An 18,321-nucleotide genomic window follows, 5' to 3' on the forward strand; every position below is an offset into this window, starting at 1 on the left:
CATGGTGTCGACAACGTTTGACCCCAACTACACACGGTCAACATACTGTGATCTGAAGAGACACGGCCAGCGTATTAGCGCACATGTCCGCCACTGCATACAGCGCGTCACGCACGCTGGAGTGCCCTTGGGTCGATGGGCTTTCCGCTTTGTGTAGGATTGGTGTCAAGTCTCGGCAAGCAGCACAGGTGGTGGCCTGCACCCGCCTCCACAGTGGAGGCACGCGCATCGTCTATAAATATAGCGAGCACGGGACTTCCCATTCCAAACACGGGACTTCCCATTCCAAGGAACGTCAATGATCGAATGGGAAGCGACCAATATCGTCACAAAAACGGCCTCGGTGTCACGTCCTCGTAACATAAACCGCAGTGAGCGGAACCTTGAAAATCGCTCAGGCATGTGGTTCGGTCGGCAGGGATGACTATCTTCTCAACACGGTCGCTGCCTAGCATTGCTTGTGTAGTTATGAATGCAGTCGGGACGATTGCAGAGCACGTAAATCGATCAAAATTGATCGAATTTGATCGAGTGATCAATGTGCTGTGCCCAAATGTATTGCCCAGTGAGAGAAACATATTCTTTAACTCTAAAATGTTTCAGTGCTTTGTGCAGTGTAAGGCACGGTAGGTACTAAAACGGAATTGAGATAACCCTTTGACATAAGTACGCATGTCATCTTTATAGGTAGGTGTTCTATATTAATTTTCTGTCAGGACCTTTCTTACAGAATCGAAAATTTTGAAAATAAAGCGACACCAGATTCTAACCCGTGTTGACAGCGGGCTTTTACCGCACACACGTGATCAAATGGCACACATCTTTCACATTTTGACCGAACAAATAACGATAAATAAAAGGCGAAAGGGCAAAACACAATCCAAAGGTAGGGCGGAAGGTGTATCATGTTTTGGCGACTTAGAAAGGCCTTTCCGGGTTCGGTTTAGCGAGCACGTCCCGGACGCAACTGAAACCAAAGATCACCCCGATCACAAAATTTGTGAATCAATCACATGCGCTCTGAAACATCTGCTGAATAGAAATATGTTATAGTGGAGAATACTGTAGTCTACCTGTACAGAGCTAGTGTGTTTTATCGCCTGTGATTTATTGTAATTTTTGATCAGAGTATGGGAAATGTTTGCCATTTGACCACTTGTTTGCAGGGGAAAAACAGCTGTCAATAATGGCTGTCATCTGGTGTCCGCTTCATCTGGTGTGAACTTGAACATTCCGTTAGCAAAGTCCGTGACCGAAAATTAATTATAAATGCAACCTACTAAAAGAATGGTATGCATATGATTATTGTGAGGACATCTTGATTCCCTTTTGGTAGAAACGAATTCTGGTGCATAGGATTAGAGTAATCGGTGTATCGGATGATGCATCGATTTGTCATCTTCATTTCTTCTTGTGGATTTCTTACCATGACCGGATTGTCATTTCTTGCAGAAAGAAAATATAGGCTGAAGGAGCAGTTGTTCCACGTCCTGGCTGAGGTTGGAGCACAAAGGGAAAAACCATATGAGTGGAAAGATGTAAGTATTCCATGACCAGTTTCGTGTGTTTGATGTCTTCAAGAATCCGGGACTTAACGCATCCATAGCAGCAGTAGGGCACGCATCCTGTTCAAGCGAAACAAGTGAGGCATCAAAGGCCATGTCTCAGTTGATGCTTTGTGGGCACACTAGGTCGATTACGGACATGCCATGGTACATTCCAATCTGACAACGAGACGGAGTGGACGGCCAGTTGTATTCGCTCAGCATCCATACTGGCGTGCGTAGGGAACATCACGGCGCCGGCGCGCTGCCGGGTCTGCCGGCGGAGTGCCGAACCGAGGCGAGCCGTGTACTGGCCGCTGAGTGGGCCGGCCCTGGTGACGCCGCGTGCGCGTCCGCAGGTCATCATCATGTTTATCCGGTACCTGGCGCAGCGGCGGCCGAGCCTGCTGGACCCGCAGGACCGGAGCCGCGTCATCTGCGAGGGCGATCCGCTCGGCCGGGTGTTCGGCGTGCGTCACTTCACCAAGGACGAAACTAAGTATGGGAGCCGCGCCGCCGCCGCCCCACGTCAGTGCATTCGGGCCGGTATTCGCCGGCCGGCGGCCCGCCGCGACTCGCCGCGGCTCGGAGTCGTCACGGCTCTGGATAGCTGCCCCCTTCCCCCCCGCCCTTCCGGCCTTTCGGCGGTGGCTTCCGGCCTTTCGGTCTCAATATCAAGGCCTTTCCGGGTTCGGTTTAGCGTCCTAGACGCAAATGAAACCAAAGATCACCCCGATCACAAAATTTGTGAATGTGAAATGATATTGAGACCCTTATTTCTTTCCAGGCAAGGGCCCCTTGAGTGGAGCACCCGGGGCACGTTAACGCTTGGCTGACTTAAGGGCTGAAGGGACATTCCGTGATACCAACGCAAAGCAACTGAAGGCAAAGTGGGTTAGCAGACCGCCAAGTCGCATCACATTATTGTAATAGATAGCATTTTTGGTTTGTTTGCTGCTCACTTATTGCGTGTGGCGGACTGTTCACGAAGGACATATGACACATCTTCGAGTAGTGTCGTTTGACGGTTGGTCTCGTCTAAGGGCCGTTTGGTCGTGGACACCTTGTGGAGAACACGTGTGTCCCTTGTGGGAAGGCCTGTGACGTATTTATCCGCCGCCAGTCTGTGCAGTGACGTTTGCCTGTAAATGCTTATTTTGGTACGTGCTTGATGCAGATGGTCCAGATTGTATCCATCTGGTCTGTCAGTCCGTGTAAAGGCACCGAAGTTGTGCCCGGTGGGTGGATCGGATGCGGAGAGATTGTGCTTGCCCCTTTCACCTTGCCCTCTTAAGCGTGCGCTACGCAGTGAACAAGACGCGCGCTCGCGCTTGCGGGCGCCCTCAACGGACAGTTGCTGTTTTGCCCGGTTGAGGAAGTGTATTACATAGCGTTTGCACTCGGCGTTTAAATGGTTATTCCACTGTGGGCCGGTCTTGTCGGCGCATGTTATACGTGTATGTGTGTATTGCAAGATGTGCATAAGCTCCTCTCGTTAAACAAAGTTAGTTTGAATGCCAGAAGTGCCCATTTCATCATTTATGTAATTTTGGTGTTTAACTAATACTGGAACTTTCAGTCTTTGCCCATTTCAAACCAGGGCTTCCAGCATATGCTGACCCGTTTTCCTGTCTAGCTGACGTCATGAGTGGCTGCGGCACGTACGAACGCTTCTTTTGGTGGGCCTGCTTCACACCGCCAGGCCGTGAACCCAGCGCCCTTTGGACGCAGCGAGTCCGCGCCACGCATAGTAGCGCGTGGCCGCCGGCCGCCGGTGCTGCCCTCTATGACGGTGTCGTTTCGGCTCGGCAGGTCTTGCTGCTGCAGCACCTTTCGCCGGTGGATGAGGAACGGCCGTCTCCGGTTGCCGCCGCCGCCGCCGCCGACGCCGACGTCGACGCCAATGTTAGCAAGCGCGGTGCAGCCGATGAGCCATCCGGCGACGGTCCGGACAGGAGGCGTAGCTGTCCGGCGAGTTCCGGCGACGGACGAGCGCGAGCCGGCCGCACCCGGACCCTCCGGCCTGGCGGCGGCCGTGTCCGGGTCGTCCGGCCTGACGGCCGGCGCGCACCCGTCCCGTCCGGACACCCCGGACTGCCAGGTGAGAAGAGACGGCCGCGGGACGGTGCGTCGGCGTCCCCCTCCCCTCGGCGGCGCTTGTGACTGGCCAGTGCCGTCGTCAGCGGGTCGTGCGAGACGGGCGCCCAGTCCCTGCCGGCCGGCCGGTGGAGGTGGTGATAGCACGGACCCGGACTCCCGATATACCGGGCCCCGGAGGGGTTGGCGAGCGGACGCGCACGAGAGAGCCGATCGATGTGGACGCGCTCGCTGTGTGAGGTGCTGGTTTGTTGTACCCTCCTGGTACATATGTCAGCTTCCAGTTGAACTCGACGGTACTCTTGCGTGTTAAGGAGAGGCTATTTGCTTCCGTCCTCGGTGGACTCGGACTCGCACAACATACTTCTGTGTTGCACGTATTGTGTTGTGCTCGCTCCGTCGGCACACTCGTTTTTTTATATATTTCAGTTGAATGTTCTTACGTTGAGTCAGCGTCGTTCATTATACCAGGAGGTGCTGGTTAGGCGACGTTGAAATTGTAGCATTATATTGACGGCTCTGAATGTTTTGATTTGTGTCCGCTCGTCCTTGGTGTATAGAAGGCCGCTAACTCAACATAAAAATTCAGGAGTAGGAGCGTTTGCGAGAAGAATTATGCATATAGATAGACAGTAGTACTAGCCTTATTCGTCGTAGAAAAACCTGGAGAATTGATATGTTGATGCGATGATATTTCCCCGACATACTTCTGTCGGAACAAATAGCAGTAGCGAATTCAAAATAGCCAGCCGATGACCCTCCTGGATTTTTAGTCGTTTTTTATTGCGGGCCACAGTTTTAACAGGCCACCAACATTCAGTGATGAAACGAATTCAAGTAGGCAGACATCACGCGTCAGTCAAACATGCAAACAATTGCAAGTAAACAGGCAGTCACGTGTCACTGATACATGTAAATTTATTTACATGTAGAACCTGATGCATGTAAGACAACATGGATTTACATTAAAATTACAACACATGTAAAAGCTATTTCACTGGAGCGGGCATTGCGCATCACGCGTCAGGTATCCGTCGGTGGGCCCGCCTCCCCGCCCTCTCACCCCAACAACCACCGGTGTTGGTCCAACCCCACCCGTACCGGCGTCCCAAGAAGCCCCATCCGATGTCCCAGCCGCCGCGCCCCGACGCCAAACCTCCCGGGTCAGTCCCTCACTTGAACGCCGAGCTCGACCCGTTACGCGCTCCGGCCGTCGCGCCCCGCGTCCGCTCTGTCACCGCTGTTCCGCTGGATGGTCTCCCTCCACTCTGAATGAATCCCGCGAAATGAATCCCCAGTTCGGTGAATCAAAAACAAACCACTGATAGCCACCGTTCAAGCAGCATTATTTAAGAACTCTGACTCTTTTAATTATAGCCTTTTGATCAACGGTTACTGCCTCTGCACACATAACGTAAACGAAACAACGCGCCGAGGCCGTTCGGCTTGTTTGTCTCAAATAACCTTTTGCATCGTCAAGTTCATTTTAATGAGAATTTCCATTCAGTTGCAATGAACGTAAAATTAGCACATTTAGACCTTACTCTTCTTTCTATATGCTTAAGCCCTACTAACCGTGTCTCCTCAGCTGATCTCTCCGCCTTACTCGCACAAATTCCCTCGCTCTGTCTCCTTGGGGATCTGAACGCCCATCATCGCGCATGGGTTGTAACACGACGCAAACAAGGGGAGAGTTTTACAGGCACTCACGGACACTTACGACCTCATATGTATCAACAGACTGACGCCTACGCATGCTCATCACCACGGAGGCACAGTGACGCACGCTGGTATAGATGTGGCCTTGACAATACCACGCATAGCACCACTCTTTACGCACAATGTTCAACCGGACCCGCTTATTAGTGACCATTACCCAATCCACATGAATGTAGAGGTCCAATGAGGGCAAACAGACTTTAATTTACTTCCCCGATGGAATGTTCGCAAAGCAGACTGGGCATCTTTCCAAAATCAAATAGATGAGGTACACCATCCAGGCACAATTCCCGAACTCCCTACATTTCTAGACAATGCCTTAGCCACAGCGCACCAGTTTGTTCCACACACTCATCGTCGACCAGTGCACAAGCATGCGTCCTGGTGAAACGATGAGTGTCAGCGCGCAGTAGCTTTACGACGCCGTGCTATGCGTGCCTTTCGTAATTGCATTTGCATAGCTCATAAAGAAAAGGTTCGCAGAGCTAAACATGAAGCCGATATAATCATTAAACGTGCAAAACAGGAAAGCTGGGAGTAATTTTCAAATACGTTCAACCGCTTTACCCCCGTATGTACAAATTGGTCACCGGTTCGGTGTTTCACAAACAAACACACGCCACATTATAAAACCCCGCACATTGTAGTCAGCAACCAACAGTACAGCGTCCCATTCGAAGTCGCCACGAAATTAGCCGCACGCTTCGCCCGTGTATCATCATCCGAGCAGTATTCCCACCAGATCACTAACACGCTTAATGCCACACTGCTCGCACTCAACTTCACATCTGCTAACACTGAGACATTCAACGTAATCTTCACACCTTACGGATTGGACCTTGCGATCAGTAAGTGCGGAAACACTTTTGTCGATCCAGACCAGTTGGCCTACCCTTTCCTTAGAAATGTCACTAGGTTTGGACTCATCAACCTTCTGACGGCTTTTAACGATATATGGGTTAACAGATCCTTCCCTCCCTCATGGCGCTCCAGCACACTTTTTTCCCCATACTCTAAGCTTCCCTCTGAACCTTCGAGCTATCGCCCCATCTCTCCTACCAGCTGCGCTTCTAAAATATTCGAACGAATGGTCAACGGTCGTATCAGGGTGTTCCTAGAGTCGAATCACCTTTTACCTTTTCAGAATGGCTTCCGTCCCGACCGCTCCACGGCGGACAGTCTGATCCACGGGACGCATACGAGATGTTCTCTGCCCTTCTCCCTGGCCCGTCAAGAGACGCTGTTGTTGTTTTGAGGCGGGCTCGGGCGCCACGTATGGGGGCGTCGGTGTCGTTGGCCGGTGGGTGGGTTAAACCTGTGCTGGCGAGCAGCAACCGACCTGGGCACTGAAGGCATTGCAAGGAGAGATTGTGTGTGATATGACAGAGATATTCGGCTGTAACCCACAAGCAGTATCTCTCGTTCAGTCGTGAGTGTGGTGCGCGATGCTGTCGAAGTTGCAGGTTCAGCTTGCCTTCGTCTGACGTCGCTCACAGAGAACAAATTTTACATTCTTTCCAGTGTATATTTGTACAGAACAAAATGTGTCGGAGCTCAAATCAACAAGAAGCACCAAAGTTTCAGACACGGACGCCATGGGAGGATTTTGTGATGCCAAGTTATCAGTGCTGCATGATCATTTACAGTTGATATGTGTTAAACTCCAAACCAGCGTATCTGTTGGGGGAGCTTTTGTGATTAAATAATTTGCATTGCAGAAGGAAAGACAATTGTTCTTACTTGCCAATTTCAGTCATAAATGGTAATGTCAGGCCACTGCGGTGAGTTCAGGGCAAGATTCATATGCATGTTATAGTTCAAGAATAAAGGTTTCGAGTGAGCAAACCATGATTGCTGGCGCAGGTTATGATGGTAGTAGTTCTTGAGCAATCATTTGTTGGTGGGACATACAGTCATCTATTTTCTATGGTACAATGCACCAATTTTGAAAAAAGTCAAAATGGGCACTGCCAATTCTAGTGAATGCATATCTCAAGGACATAACTTTTGGGCTGTTCATATATGATGGTCTTCAACACAATTTACAGATATACGTCATCGATTGGCTCTCAATGGTGTGCAGGGTACAATGATATAATCCAACAATTTCATGTTGAGCGGCTTGTTTACTAAACAGAAGAATTATGTTTAAAATCTAGAGTAGTCTTTTCCAGTTACAAGTGTGCTTCTATCATCACATGTGGTGCTTCAGCATCTTCAAATGTGTAGCATTTCTTTTAACCAGCTCCTCCCATTGCGTTGAAGGTTGGGCTGCTCTCAGCATAACAAATTAACTTGTCTATCTTATTTAGTTCCAAAAGCAAGTGTGGATAGCATATGTGTTGTTCTATTTCAGCTTACTTCAGTTACCCAGGTCATTTCAAACTGGATCAATAAAAGATTATTTTTCAACAGATGCAATGGATCACTACATCCCGCAAATATACAAGCATGTAAATAATTGGCATTGCATACTGGGCGTTTGCATGAATTAGGTCATTGGGAATAAAGTTGTCCATGTCTTATTGACTTATCTTAATGTTTTTTATTGAGAATTGAATTGGGAGTGTCCTCAAGATCAAAGAAGGTCACCTCTCAGCCCTCAGAGCCATGCTAAGGGACGCATGAATGTTTGTCAAAATGGCCGAATCATGCGTGAAGCCGCAGTTTTGTATAGTTCGTCACTTAAGAGTTGTATACTTCTGCAGTTAGCTGCAATTCACGGGTCTCCAAGATCAAGCGTTATCAGTGAGCTGTGTTATTGTGCAGCATTATTTGACGCATTATTTCTGTCATTTCATGTCCGATTGATATTGACAAGTGCACGTTCGCTCAACCTCCACTCACTTTGTTCGGCATTTGCATTTAAAAGACTGCTTATCCGACAAAGTTATCCATGTTGCAGTTGCCAGCTGAAGTGAGCGAAAATTTAAGTATAGTTTGCAACAGAAGTCAACCCGACATGAGCCAAAATACTGGCTGTGGGGCATGACCATTACCAAAACAGCGACGAAATTTGCAACGCATGGTCAGGCACAATATACCTTCTGGTATTATCAAGAAATGTCCTCACAAACTGTTTGACCAGGGATGTCTTAGGTGCAACATTGCAAAATAACCTGATTGGTTTGCATTTTATTTGCTTCGCGTGAGCCCAGTTTGCATTTATTGCTCTCCATAAACGTCAAATTTGAAGGCGTTCAAATTGCTTTCCAACACTCGACACGGGCTCAGGCCATGGTGTCGACAACGTTTGACCCCAACTACACACGGTCAACATACTGTGATCTGAAGAGACACGGCCAGCGTATTAGCGCACATGTCCGCCACTGCATACAGCACGTCACGCACGCTGGAGTGGCCTTCGGTCGATGGGCTTTCCGCTTTGTGTAGGATTGATTCCAAATCTCGGCAAGCAGCACAGGTGGTGGCCTGCACCCGCCTCCACAGTGGAGGCACGCGCATCGCCTATAACTATAGCGGGCACGGGAATTCCCATTCCAAGCACGGGACTTTCCATTCCAAGGAACGTCAATGCTCGAATGGGAAGCGACCAATATCGTTACAAAAACGGCCTCGACTGTCACGTCCTCGTAACATAAACCGCAGTGAGCGGAACCTTGAAAATCGCTCAGGCATGTGGTTCGGTCGGCAGGGATGACTATCTTCTCAACACGGTCGCTGCCTAGCATTGCTTGTGTAGTTATGAATGCAGTCGGGACGATTGCAGAGCACGTAAATCGATCAAAATTGATCGAATTTGATCGAGTGATCAATGTGCTGTGCCCAAATGTATTGCCCAGTGAGAGAAACATATTCTTTAACTCTAAAATGTTTCAGTGCTTGTGCAGTGTAAGGCACGGTAGGTACTAAAACGGAATTGAGATAACCCTTTGACAATAAGTACGCATGTCATCTTTATGAGGTAGGTTGTGTTCTATATTAATTTTCTGTCAGGACCTTTCTTACAGAATCGAAAATTTTGAAAATAAAGCGACACCAGATTCTAACCCGTGTTGACAGCGGGCTTTTACCCAGCACACACGTGATCAAATGGCACACATCTTTCACATTTTGACCGAACAAATAACGATAAATAAAAGGCGAAAGGGCAAAACACAATCCAAAGGTAGGGCGGAAGGTGTATCATGTTTTGACGACTTAGAAAGACCTTTCCGGGTTCGGTTTAGCGAGCACGTCCCGGACGCAACTGAAACCAAAGATCACCCCGATCACAAAATTTGTGAATCAATCCACATGCGCTCTGAAACATCTGCTGAATAGAAATATGTTATAGTGGAGAATACTGTAGTCTACCTGTACAGAGCTAGTGTGTTTTATCGCCTGTGATTTATTGTAATTTTTGATCAGAGTATGGGAAATGTTTGCCATTTGACCACTTGTTTGCAGGGGAAAAACAGCTGTCAATAATGGCTGTCATCTGGTGTCCGCTTCATCTGGTGTGAACTTGAACATTCCGTTAGCAAAGTCCGTGACCGAAAATTAATTATAAATGCAACCTACTAAAAGAATGGTATGCATATGATTATTGTGAGGACATCTTGATTCCCTTTTGGTAGAAACGAATTCTGGTGCATAGGATTAGAGTAATCGGTGTATCGGATGATGCATCGATTTGTCATCTTCATTTCTTCTTGTGGATTTCTTACCATGACCGGATTGTCATTTCTTGCAGAAAGAAAATATAGGCTGAAGGAGCAGTTGTTCCACGTCCTGGCTGAGGTTGGAGCACAAAGGGAAAAACCATATGAGTGGAAAGATGTAAGTATTCCATGACCAGTTTCGTGTGTTTGATGTCTTCAAGAATCCGGGACTTAACGCATCCATAGCAGCAGTAGGGCACGCATCCTGTTCAAGCGAAACAAGTGAGGCATCAAAGGCCATGTCTCAGTTGATGCTTTGTGGGCACACTAGGTCGATTACGGACATGCCATGGTACATTCCAATCTGACAACGAGACGGAGTGGACGGCCAGTTGTATTCGCTCAGCATCCATACTGGCGTGCGTAGGGAACATCACGGCGCCGGCGCGCTGCCGGGTCTGCCGGCGGAAAGCTGAACCGAGGCGAACCGTGTGCTGTCCGCTGAGTGGGCCGGCCCTGGTGACGCCGCGTGCGCGTCCGCAGGTCATCATCATGTTTATCCGGTACCTGGCGCAGCGGCGGCCGAGCCTGCTGGACCCGCAGGACCGGAGCCGCGTCATCTGCGAGGGCGATCCGCTCGGCCGGGTGTTCGGTGTGCCTCACTTCACCAGGGACGAAACTAAGTATGGGAGCCGCGCCGCCGCCGCCCCACGTCAGTGCATTCGGGCCGGTATTCGCCGGCCGGCGGCCCGCCGCGACTCGCCGCGGCTCGGAGTCGTCACGGCTCTGGATAGCTGCCCCCTTCCCCCCCGCCCTTCCGGCCTTTCGGCGGTGGCTTCCGGCCTTTCGGTCTCAATATCAAGGCCTTTCCGGGTTCGGTTTAGCGTCCTAGACGCAAATGAAACCAAAGATCACCCCGATCACAAAATTTGTGAATGTGAAATGATATTGAGACCCTTATTTCTTTCCAGGCAAGGGCCCCTTGAGTGGAGCACCCGGGGCACGTTAACGCTTGGCTGACTTAAGGGCTGAAGGGACATTCCGTGATACCAACGCAAAGCAACTGAAGGCAAAGTGGGTTAGCAGACCGCCAAGTCGCATCACATTATTGTAATAGATAGCATTTTTGGTTTGTTTGCTGCTCACTTATTGCGTGTGGCGGACTGTTCACGAAGGACATATGACACATCTTCGAGTAGTGTCGTTTGACGGTTGGTCTCGTCTAAGGGCCGTTTGGTCGTGGACACCTTGTGGAGAACACGTGTGTCCCTTGTGGGAAGGCCTGTGACGTATTTATCCGCCGCCAGTCTGTGCAGTGACGTTTGCCTGTAAATGCTTATTTTGGTACGTGCTTGATGCAGATGGTCCAGATTGTATCCATCTGGTCTGTCAGTCCGTGTAAAGGCACCGAAGTTGTGCCCGGTGGGTGGATCGGATGCGGAGAGATTGTGCTTGCCCCTTTCACCTTGCCCTCTTAAGCGTGCGCTACGCAGTGAACAAGACGCGCGCTCGCGCTTGCGGGCGCCCTCAACGGACAGTTGCTGTTTTGCCCGGTTGAGGAAGTGTATTACATAGCGTTTGCACTCGGCGTTTAAATGGTTATTGCACTGTGGGCCGGTCTTGTCGGCGCATGTTATGCGTGTATGTGTGTATTGCAAGATGTGCATAAGCTCCTCTCGTTAAACAAAGTTAGTTTGAATGCCAGAAGTGCTCATTTCATCATTTATGTAATTTTGGTGTTTAACTAATACTGGAGAACTTTCAGTCTTTGCCCATTTCAAACCAGGGCTTCCAGCATATGCTGACCCGTTTCCTGTCTAGCTGACGTCATGAGTGGCTGCGGCACGTAGGCGACGCTTCTTTTGGTGGGCCTGCTTCACACCGCCAAGGCCGTGAACCCAGCGCCCTTTGGACGCAGCGAGTCCGCGCCACGCATAGCAGCGCGTGGGCCGCCGGCCGCCGGTGCTGCCCTCTATGACGGTGTCGTTTCGGCTCGGCAGGTCCTTGCTGCTGCAGCACCTTTCGCCGGTGGATGAGGAACGGCCGGCTCCGGTTGCCGCCGCCGCCGCCGCCGACGCCGACGTCGACGCCAATGTTAGCAAGCGCGGTGCAGCCGATGAGCCATCCGGCGACGGTCCGGACAGGAGGCGTAGCTGTCCGGACGAGTGGACGGCCGAGCCGGCCGCACCCGGACCCTCCGGTCCAGCGGCGGCCGTGTCCGGGTCGTCCGGCCTGACGGCCGGCGCGCCCCGTCCGTCCGGACACCCCGGACTGCCAGGTGAGAAGAGACGGCTGCGGGGACGGTGCGTCGGCGTCCCCCTCCCCTCGGCGGCGCTTGTGACTAGCCAGTGTCGTCGTCAGCGGGTCGTGCGAGACGGGCGCCCAGTCCCTGCCGGCCGGCCGGCGGAGGTGGTGATAGCACGTACCCGGACTCCCGATATACCGGGCCCCGGAGGGGTTGGCCAGCGGACGCGCACGAGAGAGCCGGTCGATGTGGACGCGCTCGCGGTGTGAGGTGCTGGTTTGTTGTACCCTCCTGGTACAGATGTCAGCTTCCAGTTGAACTCGACGGCACTCTTGTGTGTTAAGGAGAGGCTATTTGCTTCCGTCCCCGGTGGACTCGGACTCGCACAACATACTTCTGTGTTGCACGTATTGCGTTGTGCTCGCTCCGTCGGCACACTCGTTTTTTATACATATGTCAGTTGAATGCTCGTTGAGTCAGCGTCGTGCATTATACTAGGAGGTGCTGGTTAAGGACGTTGTAATGGTAACATTATATTGGCGGCTCTGAAGGCTTTGATTTGTGTCCGCTCGTCCTTGGTGTATAGAAGGCCGCTAACCCAACATAAAAATTCAGGAGTAGGAGCGTTTGCGAGAAGAATTATGCATATAGATAGACAGTAGTACTAGCCTTATTCGTCGTAGAAAAACCTGGAGAATGGAGATGTAGATGCGTTGATATTCCCGCAACATACTTGTGTCGAAACAAATAGCAGTAGCGATTTCAAAGTTGCCTGCCGATGACCCTCCTGGATTTTTAGTCGTTTTTTATTGCGGGCCACAGTTTTACAGGCGACCAACATTCAGTGATGAAAACGAATTCAAGTAAGCAGGCGTCACACGTCAGTCAAACATGCAAGCAATGCCAAGCGAACAGGCATCACGTATCACTGATACATGTAAATTTATTTACATGTAGAATTGGTGCGTGTAAAGACAAATAGTTTTACATTAAGTTATGCATGCAGAACTATTTCAACTGAGCAAGCATTGCGCATCACGCGTCAGGTACCCCGCGTACATGCCTCTTTCATACATGCCTGATGCCTGTTTGATACATGCTTCTTTCATACATGCCTGATGCCTGTTTAACTGAAATTGTTTGAGTACCTATTTTATGCGTGATTCGCGATGCCTGTTCACTTGAAATCGCTTGCATGTATGCGTATTTTTCGCGAGTTCTGATCCATAGATATGCGCCGTGTCGTAGTAATGGCTGGCAATTGTTCTTATCTTAATCCCCTGAATGTTGGTGGCCTGTTAAAACTGTGACTTACTGTTTTAAAAAAAAACTGAGTGGCATCATCGGCAGGCAATTTTCAGTTTCCTACTGCTCTTTGCTTCGATAAAGAGGTGCTGCCGAAATATCAACGCATCTATATCCACATTCACCTGGTGTTTCTACGAGGAATAAGGCCTCTACTACTGTATTATCTATGAAACATTTCAGCTCGTAATGCCGAAAAACCAGGAGCTGAATATCTTTCTTTCTTATTCGAGGCACCTCGAGCGTTTGTTGGCCTTTTGGTGTACATTGCAGCTTGCCGTCGTTTCCCATGTGAGCGTACGTGCGTACAAAAGTCACTCGATGATGTGCTGTCAACAAATGCCGTTTGGTGGCCGCGCTCTCGCTCTCGCTCTCGCTCTCTCTGTACACACTGCTCATTATGCAGTGAACGCGTAAGTCATCCGTGTCGTGATCAAGCACCTTTGCGCACCTGTTGTTATTACCTGTGCGCAGTTTGACAGCGAATCTGTTTATCCAGACACGCACGCCTAACCCAGCTGTGATCTTGTCTCGGTGTCCGTTTGGATGCTGGCCGATGAACATTGTGCTAGTGCGCTGCGTTCCCGACAAATAGTGCGTTGACTTGCGCGAACACGGCAAACTGCGATCTAGCCGCACTATACGCACCATTGATGCCTGCTCCTTGGCCTGAAATGAGAGTGGAGCCGGCGCCGCCCAATGTAAGCTGTGCGTGCACTGGCATGTCTATGTGCGTGCGTGTACTGTCATAATGTGTACTGTCATACCGCTGAGCCGTGGTCACCGCAGTGGCGTCGCGCGCCGCGCGGGGAATGGGGGGCCCATGACGCCCGAGACACGGCCAGGCTGTCCCTGGGCCGCCGGCGAGTGCGGCAGCCGGGCCCCGGGGTGGCGCGTGTCCAGCACACATTATGCTCAGTGCTCTACCGCATCCGTCGCGTGCCGCCCGCCGGGCCCGCGCGCGGCGTCGGTCGTGTTGACACGTGCGTACGCCGCCGTGCTGTGTGTTTGTATGTCTGTGTGTACATGTCTGTGTGTGTGTGTGGTGTGTGTGTGTGTGTCAGTATGCCTGACTGAGGAGCGGAGGTCTGTCCCTGTGTGTGTGTGGGTGTGGTTGTGGGTGTGGGTGTGTTTGGATGTGGGTGGGTGTGGGGTGTGGGTGTGGGTGTGTGTGTGGGTGTGGGTGTGTGTGGGTATGTGTGTGTGTGTGTGTGTGTGTGTGTGTGTGTGTGTGTGTGTGTGTGTGTGTGTGTGGTGGTGGGTGGGTGTGGTGTGGGTGTGGGTGTGGGTGTGTGTGTGTGTGTGTGTGTGTGTGTGCGCGTGTACATGTGCTCGCGCTGACTGGCGCCGGACGCCTGCGATGGTGCAGGGACAGGCGGCGGGGCGGCCCCGGCCGAAGAGCCGGTCGAATCCGGTGACGACACGGACGACCACCGTCGGACGTACGCCCACGAGATGGAGCCCGTCGATCTGCTCGGACGTCGGTGACGCGGAGAGCTCGGGGGTATGGTTTGCGGCGCCGCTCTGGCCACGCACTGGTGCGCTCGTGCTGTGGAGTATTGACGTCCCGGCCCGCGCCCCACACTCTGCGCTGGCACCGCGCCCCACGTCTGGTCGGCCCATCCTCTGGACGGCGTTGGGTGTTTTCTTTTTATACTGGTGTAGAGCGCAGGCCGAGCTCTCGTGGCTTTCCATAGATGTATGGACGCTCGTGGTTTAGTTGGCTTCCCATGGGGATGGGCATCTCGGCACTGGTCTTGGTCACGCTGCCATCCGGTACCTGTCACCCTGTTGGTTGCTGGCCCTGCCTGATGGACCCGGTGTGGGGCGCGGTGTGGATGCCAGTAACTTATCAATCGTTCATGGGATTTGTAATTGCAATGGGACATCCACGTTGGTTTCCTTTTTATGTCCAAACGAGAGCACTGCTCTTTCCTTCCTTTGATTTCGTTCTTGGGACTGCTACGGGCCATTCTTTGCCTCCACCACCATGCTGGTTTTCCATTGGCGCTGGATGGTTGTGGCACTCCTCACAGGACACACCAGTCGTAACAGCAGTGCTTTGTCTCCTGCCGACTGCCCGTGTTGTCACAAATACCGTGCAAAACATTGTGGGCCTGGTCATTTCGCAGGCTGATGTCGCGTGTGGCTGTTTTCGTCGTCCCCTCGGACTTAACATAGCACACGGCTGGTCATAGCATCTCACCGTCGCTCACCTGTAGTGTAGGCGCCGTTACAAACCGGTTACAGGGGTGTAAACAGCGCCTACACCACAGGTCAGCCACGACGACCTTGGGGTTCATCCATCGCATCGTGGAGGGTCTCGCGCGGGGGAGCCAAGGGTCTACCGGGGAGTCAAGCTGAAGGTGGTCAGCCCGGTGGGCCGAGCTCGCCGTGGCAGCGCCGTCTCCGGCGCGTGGCCACCTTCCGAGTCCGCCTCCGGACGGCTGCAGCACTGTTTTCCAGGCTGCGCCAGCTGAGCGGGACCCCGGGACGCTGTCCTTCGGCTGAGGCTGCTCGGCTGACCTCCGGCCCGCCGCCGGCAGCGCCACCGCTTTGCGGTGATGTGACGACGTGTCGGATGCCGCTGCGGCGAATGTGACGCGGCTAACGGCGCGGCGCCGGGGGGGCTGCGGCAGCCCGACACGGGACGACGCGGCCCTGCCTGCGGGCGAGCGCGCTGCGTAGCAACGCGTCGTTGCGACCGGCTGCAGGCCCGGCTCGAAATGCGAATTGGAGGCGACCTTGGTGGCGAGCTCCGCGCACGCTGCAGCGCTCCGACCTCCTCGGCCGTGCTCAGGCAAGACACACATCGTCCGCCGGTGTTGGCCGCTGCAGACGGCGCCTGGATGGATCGGGAGGCGGGACCTCGCGCTCTGAGAGGTTTCCGACGATGCGACCAGCACAGGTGTGCGCTGCGTTCGTGAGCGTCTGGTGCACGAAAAGGCGGCGCGCGGCCCGCGCTGTTGCGTTCACAGAGGGACGGCTTGACAAAGAGAAAAGCACGCGCGTTGGCAAACCCGCGCTACTACTGCGCCGACAGGGCCCAAGGGCAGCTGAGGGAGACCACGCGCGCTGCGAAGCGTGCGCTGCCTCGTCCATGAGCGCCGCTCAGCCACTGCTGGCAGGAGCCCGACCCGATGGACACGACTGCAAATGGCCGTGTGTCGTGGTGTGTCCACGCCGCGCCACCCCCGGCGCCGTTGCGCGCGACTCGGTCCCGGGTGGCGCCAGCGCCCCGGAGGCTCGGCAGGCTCAATCCCCTCGAGAGATTTAAAACACTACTGCCTCATAGTGCCACTGCTACTGTGATGGGTATGCAAGAGAAGTGCGAATTGCTGTTTCATCCATTATTGTTTGGTGTGACGGTGTGGGCTGGTGCCGCGCGTCCGATCGACGCTGATTATCGCCACTGATCAGTGAGGAAGGGAACCGCGTCATTGTATGGCATCCATGACTGTTCTGCGTGACGTGACGTGACGTGACGATGTCGTGGTGCCGTTTATCTGCCCCGTCAGTGCGGCGTTTGTTGCGTTGGTGCCACGCACCATCCGCTGTGCGCTGCTGTAGACGGCACTCTGCGGACGCGAACGCCGCGAGAGTGGAGAGCTGTGCTGTGCTGCGTCCGTCTGGGGACCGGCGGTCCGGAGGGAGGCGCCCGGTCCCCACCCTGCCACGCTGTCGGGCGCCGTCCGCGGCCGCCGCCGCCGCCGTTACGACACGTCCTTGGTGTCGGGCTCTGGGAACGGGGCTCGCTCGGCGCCGTCAGTGGTGTGCTGCTTTGTCGGGAGGTGTTTTAGCGCCAGGGGCGTGGATTTTGTCACAACCCCATGCATTGGGGTGTAGATTGTGAGATGGATGCTGCCATAGCATCCAGTGCGTACGTCGTTCGCGTTGGTCAGTATTGACCATGTGTGACAATGACCATAGATGGTCATATTTGACTACTTACACATGTCCCCTCGATGACTGCGTAGATTATGAGTGCAGTTGGAAGCGTGTTTTATTGGCTCTGTTCGAACAGACGGTGCGTTAAAACGCCACGCATTAGGTGGGTGCCGTCCAAAGTGAGCGGCTACCATGGACGTCGAGACTGTACGGTTGCACCTGTGAGACAGTGCCCGCGGTATCCCCCGCATGCTCGCTCCTTTGGGCGCGATCCGTGGTGTGATCCCCGCATGACCTGGTCTGCACAGGGCGTGGGGAGCACGCTTGAAGGTGCGAGGAATGGTGGTGGTGGTCAGTGATGAGGCCGCTGGCGATCTGACCCGGGCACAGGAGCCTTGTGGTCGTTATCCTCTGCAGCCCCGACTTCCACTGTGTGTTTCCGCTTTGTCGTGCACCACGGCTGCTCTCCTGTCCCCATGGCGCCATGTGCGCGCTTTCCGCGCCCCTTGTTCCCCCAGCACCTGTTTTCGGCTCCGCTGTTGTTGTCCATTGACCACCGTGTCGGGTTTTCCGCCTGTCCCGGTGCTGGTGTCGGCACGAAGGTCGTTCCGTTCCTGGTTGCATGTCACGTGCGGAGCTCGTCCACCCGTGCGGGTGATGTCGGCGCAGAGCTGTTGCCCTGCTGCCGGTGCGTCACGCTCGCGCTGTCCGCTCTCCCCGTCTGTGGGAGGAGCCGTGCCGGCACCTTAGCGGTTGTCCTGTGGTCATCACAAGTGCGCGCGTCCGCTGCGCCTCCCGGTATCGATAGCGGCACCCCAGTTGTTCCGTGGCGACCGGGCCGTGCGCGCGCCCGTCCACCGGACGTGACAGCCCAGGGCCGACCGTCGTGTCCGGCGCCTGTGGTGCCCGGTGTCCGGCA

The 18,321-nt window shown here is 53.3% G+C and overlaps 1 protein-coding gene across 1 annotated transcript in view; it reads left to right on the plus strand.

Annotated features, from left to right (window-relative positions):
• The window catches only part of LOC119112282 (translation initiation factor IF-2-like), a 16,749-nt gene extending 1,747 nt beyond the window's left edge, over positions 1 to 15,002 (plus strand). Inside the window, exons 2-5 of the mRNA XM_037236396.1 lie at positions 1,453 to 1,538; positions 1,904 to 2,043; positions 11,965 to 12,242; positions 14,884 to 15,002. Coding sequence (XP_037092291.1) covers positions 1,913 to 2,043; positions 11,965 to 12,242; positions 14,884 to 15,002 — 528 coding nt within the window. The 5' untranslated portion in view covers positions 1,453 to 1,538; positions 1,904 to 1,912. The remainder of the gene's footprint in view (positions 1 to 1,452; positions 1,539 to 1,903; positions 2,044 to 11,964; positions 12,243 to 14,883) is intronic.
• Positions 15,003 to 18,321: the final 3,319 nt, after the last annotated feature.

This window comes from Pollicipes pollicipes, unplaced genomic scaffold (assembly GCF_011947565.3).
Source record: "Pollicipes pollicipes isolate AB1234 unplaced genomic scaffold, Ppol_2.1 Scaffold_7261;HRSCAF=8764_pilon_pilon_pilon, whole genome shotgun sequence".
Classification (NCBI taxonomy): domain Eukaryota; kingdom Metazoa; phylum Arthropoda; class Thecostraca; order Pollicipedomorpha; family Pollicipedidae; genus Pollicipes; species Pollicipes pollicipes.